Consider the following 8,801-nt stretch of genomic DNA (forward strand, 5'->3'; position numbering starts at 1 on the left):
TTTTGAAAGCAACTGTGGTTTTTCCAAAGGGCTTCAAATAAATTTGAACTCTCCACGTGTCTGGCACTTAGGGCCTCACATTGCACACTGCACATTTGCTCTCACTTGTTCACTGTCATTTTAATCATTCAAATCATCATCCTCCATGTGCCCTTACAACATTTCACCCTTTCTCATCCTCTTCCTTTTTTTTTTAACCTTTACATATCCTTTAAACCCTTTTTCTAAATACATATTTAATGTCTCTGACGTCTCCGGCGATATTCTGTCTCACCTCTTTTCTCTCTCTCAGACTGGCCGAGTCCCGCTCCGAACCCGTCTCTGACCATGCAGCTCTGAGTCCCCAGGAGGTCTCCGCTGAGAATTGTTGCCTATCTGCAACAATGAGTTTGAATAAAACACACTGACAATAGCTGCCCAACTTACTGCACCACAGAAATTAGACAGAAAGCAAACTCCAGTCCCGAAGACCAACGCAGAACGACATGCTTGACTTGATTAGACAGAAAAACACATCTTGCTCTTCGGTGCACAAACTGAGTCAGAGAGGCTGTGTTTGATATTGTGGGACTGCTGTCGAGAAGCCAGAACGAATGCCCTGATATTATAAAATGCTTTTTCTTTGAATACCTGCCAGTCAACACACACACTCCAGTCAGTGTAAACAACCACCTTCTGCCAAATTCAAATGTTCACAAACTGCTTAATGAAATACGGTGCGCACACAGTGTGCAATACAGCACTGCAAGGCAAGAAAGAATTACATAATTCTACACAATCAAATTCTCACAGAGGATCAGAGGATAAATATCATATCAAATATAAATATAAGTCTCCTCCTTTAAATGATGACTTGTAAAACATTTTCACACATGGATTCCATTTGTAAATTCTGATAAAGATGTACGTTGTATCCCAGTCGAGAAATGTTTGTTCAGAAGTCTGTCATCTCTTTCTGAAACTCTGACAGTTCCCCTCGTTCATCTTTTTATTGACGATTTAAAGCACATGGTACAAAGAACTGGAATTAACCTTGGGAGAGTAAGGAAATGTTTCCACAAAAAGCATATATGGAGTTGGTCTAGTTTGTTATATAACGGGAGTTTTATGGAGCATCTATCTCATAAATAATAGATAATTTATCTTTAGTTGCCCTTTTCTTTATCCACTTGTTATCACAAGATAAAATGTCCATACCCAGGTCATTTTATAAGAAACTAAACCATAAATCTGAGTGGCTCTGCTGTGAAAAGCCACAATAGAGCCCTTTTTTTTTTTTTTAAATGAAGGTACTAGCTCCACTTGACTCCACCCGCTTTGGCACCAGATACTTTTCTCATTTGTGTTTTTTCGCTACAAACAGTACCTCCTCAATGTGGTTTTGTTATCATAGTGACGCTGCAAAAAACTGCTGGAATGTCATCTTCAGCATGACACACATGCTCGCTGAATTGCTAAGCTATAGTAACAATGGCAGATTTTTGCAGGATGTCCCATGTCATGCACTAAAGTCAGGCAGTGGTTATAATGATTCCCTCTCACCAATCGATAGTCTGAAGTGTTTTCATGTCACCTTTTAGTATCAGCTCAGATTGCTTGGAACCCCGACAGAACTATTATATACATTTATATAATTTAATTTTATATTTAATATTTATCTAAAATGTGTAACTTGTACCGGCAGGGCTAATAGTCGATTAGTTCCAAGTGATTATTAAATACTATTTTTGCTTGAAATGCTCATCCCTAACGGGTACCATCTACAATCTTTGCCCCATTTAAAACCAGAAATAGTAAGTAGAGTGCAGCTGGTACCAGCTGTGGAAAAGGGGCTTAAGTGGCTGAAAGCTTCAGGAGCACTGGGTACGCTAAATAGGCCTTGTGTTGCGAATATAGCCAAACTGCTGTTTTCAAGGACAAGGATGAACATTCATGTACAGCTCAGTCTGACTTTATTGTGGAAGACATTCAGTGTCCCTTTTCATTCAATCTCATTATGAGGTTTGAAGTAATGCATTCACTGAATTAGAGCTTAGGGGCATCATCAGCAATACACATGACAAAAAGCTGCAGTTTGACATTCAGAGAGGTACTTCAGCACATTAAAGTTGTGCTTAGGGGTCTCAAAACAGGCAAATTATTACACAAAGAATTGTCAAAATTGCAACAACAAAAACTGAGGTATTCTGACTTTTAGATCCTTGTATGGTCAAGCTCCAAAAATTCAGAATTATGTTTTCCATAGAGTGACTTAACTGTCTTCTATCATGCCCAACCTGCCTGGTAAACACCACTCAAAGATTGTTTGTCTTCCAGTTATAAGCAGAGATAACCCAAATTCCACCAATCCTGACGAAAAGGCTGAATTTGATGTGTAAAATCTCCCATTCAAGATAAACAAATCATATTCCGTTTGAAAAAAATCTAATTCAAACACAACATTTCTGTCATGGATGAATTTATTATCAAAATCAACCAACCATTCTGTATGCTTGCTTTATGTAAACCAGTGAAATAGGATGTCTGTTTTCTTCATGGCTTAATACAGCAGGTAAATTCCCCTTGCAGAATCAGGCTGACATTTCCACACAATATTTGCAATGACTGTTTTACATCCTCATCTCATCCATTCAGCTGTCACTGTACATAAAGATGATGTCACCATTAAAGAGTGGCGATGATATTAGGTGATGGGAACTGTATTTCAAGGCAAAACCCGTCGAGTAAAGAAACCTATTTCCATACGCTGTATTTTTTCAATGTCAAAGCTGTATGTATTAACTGTATGTATACATATTGTAATATTATAAAGGAAGTAGGACGACTAGAAACAGGGCATCACACAGGTTGTTTTTTAGAAATATTTATCGCTCTTGTTGAGATGTGAATGTGTAGATGCTTGTATGTTTTGCATTAGGTTAAACAATTTGTACAGATTTAAATGTATGTGAATTTTCCGACTGCAGGAATTGCTTTATTAAAAAAAAATTAAATAAAATAGCCATCAAGTACATGATTAAGTCATACACAAATCTCCCGAGTCAGATATTACCCGTTATAATGATCAACATAGTTCACATTTTAACTGAAAAATGTGCTACATTGTTCTCGTTTTCCTTTTCTCTCAAAACATCTTTCCTCATGGATTTGGCCCAAATCTTATTATAGACAAATTGTTTCTCTGCTTAAACTGTGCAGATTATTTTTAGCCACCTCTCAGATGGCGTTCATTGTCAAGAGGACGTTATATTGTGCCCCACTCTGGCTGCTGGAGTGGTCTTTCTCTCCGTATTCATGGCATCATGACTGAGAATAGTTGTGACGGCGGGAGGCGAGAGCTCTGTGTTGTTGTCATGACACCCACTGCAGAATAATTGGATGGCTTATCAGGTTATGCCATGAAGCTTAATTGCATTGTTTCATTCCTGACAGGCTGAAATACCACCTCTTTTGCATTTTTTTTTTCTTTTTGAAAGAGCTACTTAGTTTGGACATCAGTAATAGCTCCCAGCATGTCGACTGATGATCGGTTGAGCCATTTGTGCAGTTCAGGTTTGACTGAGAAGGTCAAGGTCGGCAGAGTGCACTGTCAAAATGCATTATTGTCATTGTGCTTTTCGCTCGAGCGCCTCCCCTCATGACTGGAAACATCTGCTCACCTTTTCAGCGGCAGCATTGATTGAGTGATTGAATTTCGTGTTGATGCTTTACTATCCGCTGATTCAGTGCTATCGAGTGCTATTTTGAGATAGGCTGTTGTCCAGGAGCGCTCAGATGAATTGGTTTTCAGTGACAATCGACAAACAATATTTTTGAAGCAAATTTAGTCATGCGCATAAACACAGCTTTTTTTTTTTCAGCACAGCTTCAACACAAGCTGCATTAATGTTCAGCATGTGGCAAGGAATGGACAATAGTAAATGACCTATGAGGGGCACAGTTCGATATTTGAATATAGTTTGAAACAACCCTTTGTTCCTTTTAGTTGATTTCAAAATGAAAGATCAATCCAGCAGCCTCCTAAAAGTTGTGTTTCATGTCTACAATATTCTGTATACAGCACATCGATGTGGGCAGATCCCCAATAGATCTTGAATGGATGCAGTTCTCTGGAGGAGCTGATGATTTTCTGTGAGGGAGGAGTGGGAGGGTGGTGAGAGATGGGCAGTTTGAGGTGTAACATGCCAAACTGTCGTGAGTGCACTGAATACAAATCAGCCTGAGGGGGGATTTAATACCATAAAACATTCAAAGATGTAAAACATTTGAAAGATTTTGAATAGGAAAAGTAGAAAAATCTCAGATAAGCTATTATTGAATAACAGCTGACGTTTACAGTATCGGTTTACTTTAACACGGTGCTTACTTTCTATCTATGCAATTCGTGGGTTTCCAACAGTGTTGTGATAATATGATAATAGCAGTTTGGGTATAAATCACAAGCAGTTGTCCTAATCTGTGTAAACATGTGTACAGACTTTGGAAACTGTTACGGTTTGTTACATATTTATGCATAATAAAGGACTTTGTACAAATACTTCATCACACTGAGCTGTCATTTTTATCAGAGAATAGAGAAAATCAATCAAAAGGAAGCTTCTCCATTTAAGGTTTAGTTCCAAAGAGACAGTTCGGCCTTCAAGCATGTCACACCATGTGACTGCAGTGTGTTTCTTTGTAGCATTTCAATTAAAATCCAAAACAGCTCTATAACTTAGTGTTTGAATACATCTTCAAAAGCAAACAGTTAAGCTGCAGCTGCTTGCAGTGCAGACCAAAACCAAACACTTTTATTTTGGTCTGTCTGTCGACCTGTCCAGAACATTTCAATTCAAACATGAAATGTAATCCATACTGTTTTTCTCTCAAACATTTTCCAGCTCCCAGTGGTCGATCAAAAGCGAGGGCATTTTCTTGTTTGGGTGCCTGACTGACACACATCAATATGTCTATATTTTTAGCTCATGGCTATTTAAAAGATTAAATAATGCATATTCGGTGCAGACAACAGTATCTGGGGAATATTTTTGGTCAGTATTGAAAATGCATGTATGAACTCTGACTGATGTCAGAACTAACATATTAATACACTTTATGTTGAAGTGATCTTACACCATTATGATTATACCAGCATATACACTCACACTTCATTAGGAACAACCCTTCAACTGCCCATTGAAGCATAATCAGCCAATAATGTTTCAGAAGCCCATTGCATTTATGCATGTGGACATGGTCAAGAGGATCCACTGAAGTTCAAAGAGCATCAGAAAATGGTTGAGAGGTGATTCAATTGACTTTGAACATGGCGTGGTTGTTGGTGCTAAACAGGCTGAGAAATTGAATATTTCAGAAACTGCTGATCTACTGGAATTTTCCCTCAAAATTGTCGCTGGGATTTACAGAGTTGTCACAAAAAGACAAAACATCCAGTGAGTGGTGTGAGCAACATGTTGAACCTTGAAGCAGATGGGCTACAGCAGCAGAAGACTCCCCCGGGGGCCTCTCCTTAACTGTGTTGGAAACAGGCAAGTGGAAGGACTTGAGCGACTTTGACTTTGATAGGAATTGTTCAGTAATCGTTTGAGGAACATGACAGAGTGTTCAAGGTGTTGATTTGGCCTCTAAATTCCCCAGATTTCAATCCGATTGAGCATCTGTGGGATGTGCTTCAAAACAAGTCAGATGGAGTCCTTAGAGGCTACACCTCTCAACTTATAGGAGTTAAAGGATCTGCTGCTCACGTCTTGGTGCTACAAAACACTTTCAGAGGCTTTGTGGAGTCCATGTATCAATGGGTCGGACCCGTTTCAGTTGCACGAGGGGGACCTACACAATGTTAGGCAGGGGGTTTTAATGTTGTAAATGATCAAGTTTAGGAAGAAATGTGGATTAAATTAAGGTATGTAGCCTGATCAGGTCATTCAGTTTTAGGTCCACTTTAATATTTAGCTATTCAAACTTTAAGCAATCGCGGTTGTGAAAGATTTGTAACTTCTGATTCTATTCAAGGATGTTTTTTTAAGATATGGGCGGCCTCCTTTCTTTCCAACTGGCTGTAACACTTTTTTGCATACAATTAGTATTTAAGGATGATGTAGTGAGAGAAACACTGACCTCAGGAACCTGTTTTCACTCTTGTTTACTGTGACCAAGCTCAGATAGTAAAATAAAATGTGTTTTCACAAACCTTTATCCAAGCAGATTTCCCAAAGTTTAAAAATGTTTTTTAAATGATGAATGATCACAGCTATTGAAAAAAAAGTCTTAAAGAATGAATACTTGCGTGCAATTGCACCTGGAACAGTCCCAGTCCCAGTCAAGGGTTTCAGACAAGGGCTTCTCCCCCACATATTTTGCCTTTTTTAAATCCCAATGTAATTAACGTTGTGTGCTCTCGTTTCTGTAAGCGTTCTGAGTGTTTGTTCAGTCTGATGACTGTTTACACAGGTATGCAAATACCATTTTAATTTGTAAAGAGGCATTGTGACGGGGTGCCTCATTATCAGACTGTGCACAACTGTGAAAGAAGGATCAGCTGTGACATCACCACGTATACTGTATACAACTGACTAATCAAATAAAATATGACACGCTATCTACTTAAGTCTGCCAGTGTGGAGGATAATGATGGGTTAAAAGTTTGGTTTCTAAGCCTGGAGGACTTGACCATCATTAAAACTTAACTTGACAACTCTTCTTCCCTCAGAAACCACAGACTGTGGCTGAACAAAGACTCTCGGAGTACCTGGCCCATCCTCAGAAATGAGATCAGCTTTGCGAGTAAAGCAAAGCCGTAGAAAAACTGCACTTTGATATTCTCAGAGAACTTACTGGAGACAAACAAGCCGCTCAGTGTTATTTCATGTGCTGCATTGACAACTACAGCCTTGATACTGCTTCTGTGTGCTGTGGAGACGACAGTTGAGAATTTTAGGTATATATAAGCTTTGTTTTGATGAAAATACCTGAGTGCATGGAGATGCTGAGTCAGTGACAACAACGTGTCTGTGTCGCCACTTCATCTTCTCTCAGCTCTGCTCGCTGATCTTTGACAGACCTGAGCTCGCTGCAGACAGACTACCTGCGTGTCATGTTGGCAGCGTCTGCAGCAGCCAGTTAAATCCTGGTGAGAGAAAAGCAATGTGTGCAACTTCCAACTTTTCTTCTGTTATGGCAGCAGCAGATACTCTGCTGTTTAAAAGTGCTTTGTCACTGTATGGCTTTCTGTGCAACAACCCAAAGCACCTCTGGACTGAGACATTGAAGTTGGGTCATATAAGATGGATAAAAAGAGCAACGGAGGAAAGAAAAGCTTTCCCTTCTTGTGTCTTTTCATTTAGTCTGTATCGGGTTTAAAATTATTGTTTAACTTTGGGGGAATATGTTCATTAATGTCTGATTTGTCCTTGGGGTCCCGGGATCTGCCAATGAACAGCTCATTTAGTATTCATAAGTGTGTAGTTGATTAGCTAATTGGCTATTAAACACAATTTTGAAATGGCTAATTAGTGACTGGTAAGGTGTTCCACGTTGCCCTAAAGGCTTAATACTGTGTTGGTAATGGTTATACCTGGTGAGACTGGCTTGTGGAGGTCAGATAAACTGACATGTGGCTGCAGCTGACAACGATGGTATATGAAGGGCAATAACCACGAGTAACACGTTTACACATACACTTTTAGAACACACAGTTGCAGCAGTTTTAAACAAATCATCTGCAAAACGTCCTCACCAAACATGACTGGTCACCAGGTGTCATTAAATTTGTACTTCTCTGTGGATTTTAGTTCGTCTTTGTCCATCTATTTCTGCTTCAGCACTTTTCAGCAGAAAAAACACGACGGGACCCAGAGGAAAGTGCAAATATTGGAATGATGCGGGCAAGTTCTATAATAATAAAGGTAGACTCCAATGCAAACCCAATGTTTACGGAGTTATTTATAACCACACTATGTACAGGATATCTAATTGATATTATATACTTGGATCTCTGAATCACATCTAAAATCTAACCAAAGCTCATCTCGGCCCCAGCTGCCCATAAATCACCTGAACAACTAATGGAAGTTCTCTGCCGTGCTGCGCTGAGATTAAGTTAAGAGGGAATACAATAGCATCTATTAATTCCTAAGACACTATAATCACTTTCTATTTCAGGATGAGCTGTATTCTTCGATACTAATGTGCAATTCCATTTTTGATTAGGAACACTGTAGTTTAAAGGCCGGATGAACTGGCTCACTGAATTTGTTCTGTGAAGTCCTGTCTTATAATTTCTGGCTCATTATGGATGAATGTAGCAGCTCTTGGCGCGTTAACCAGATGTTTGGAGCTGCTCTGAGATTTTATGGTGACCATCTTTAACTCTCGGTTACTTATAATTAAGAGCAGCAAACAGTCGCTCTGTGACTTATATCAGTCCGACTCTCAGGGATTTCTATTGTGCTATTTATTGCATCACAGGTCAGCATCAAGGCAGCCATTCATCAAGCGTCAAGGTTGGACAAATGTAGAAATATATGCTGCTTTTATTGATGAGTATTTATTTATTACCCACTTGTGCAGCATTTTGCCGTAACGTGAGCCCTATGAAAGAGAAGGCACGATAAGAACCAAATACTGCTCTGGATTTATAGTAATGTATCACTTTTCGGGCACTGTGTGCATTTTGTACCTCAAAATAAAGCAAGTGATTTTAACTGCCGTATCATTTTCACATTAATTTGTAACCCTTGGAAAGTATTAGCTGCATTAAGACACTTTTTGTAAAGAGACTTGCCAAACATTTAGTGATTGAA

General features: G+C 39.1%; 1 protein-coding gene across 1 annotated transcript in view; it reads left to right on the forward strand.

Moving 5' to 3' along the window:
* The window catches only part of LOC138193800 (low density lipoprotein receptor adapter protein 1), a 44,599-nt gene extending 40,057 nt beyond the window's left edge, over positions 1-4,542 (forward strand). Inside the window, exon 10 of the mRNA XM_069142031.1 lies at positions 293-4,542. Within this exon, the coding sequence (XP_068998132.1) occupies positions 293-339 (47 nt within the window). The 3' untranslated portion in view covers positions 340-4,542. The remainder of the gene's footprint in view (positions 1-292) is intronic.
* Positions 4,543-8,801: the final 4,259 nt, after the last annotated feature.

This window comes from Embiotoca jacksoni, unplaced genomic scaffold (assembly GCF_022577435.1).
Source record: "Embiotoca jacksoni isolate LCO1_2020_lvr unplaced genomic scaffold, fEmbJac1.0.p SCAF_96, whole genome shotgun sequence".
Classification (NCBI taxonomy): Eukaryota; Metazoa; Chordata; class Actinopteri; family Embiotocidae; genus Embiotoca; species Embiotoca jacksoni.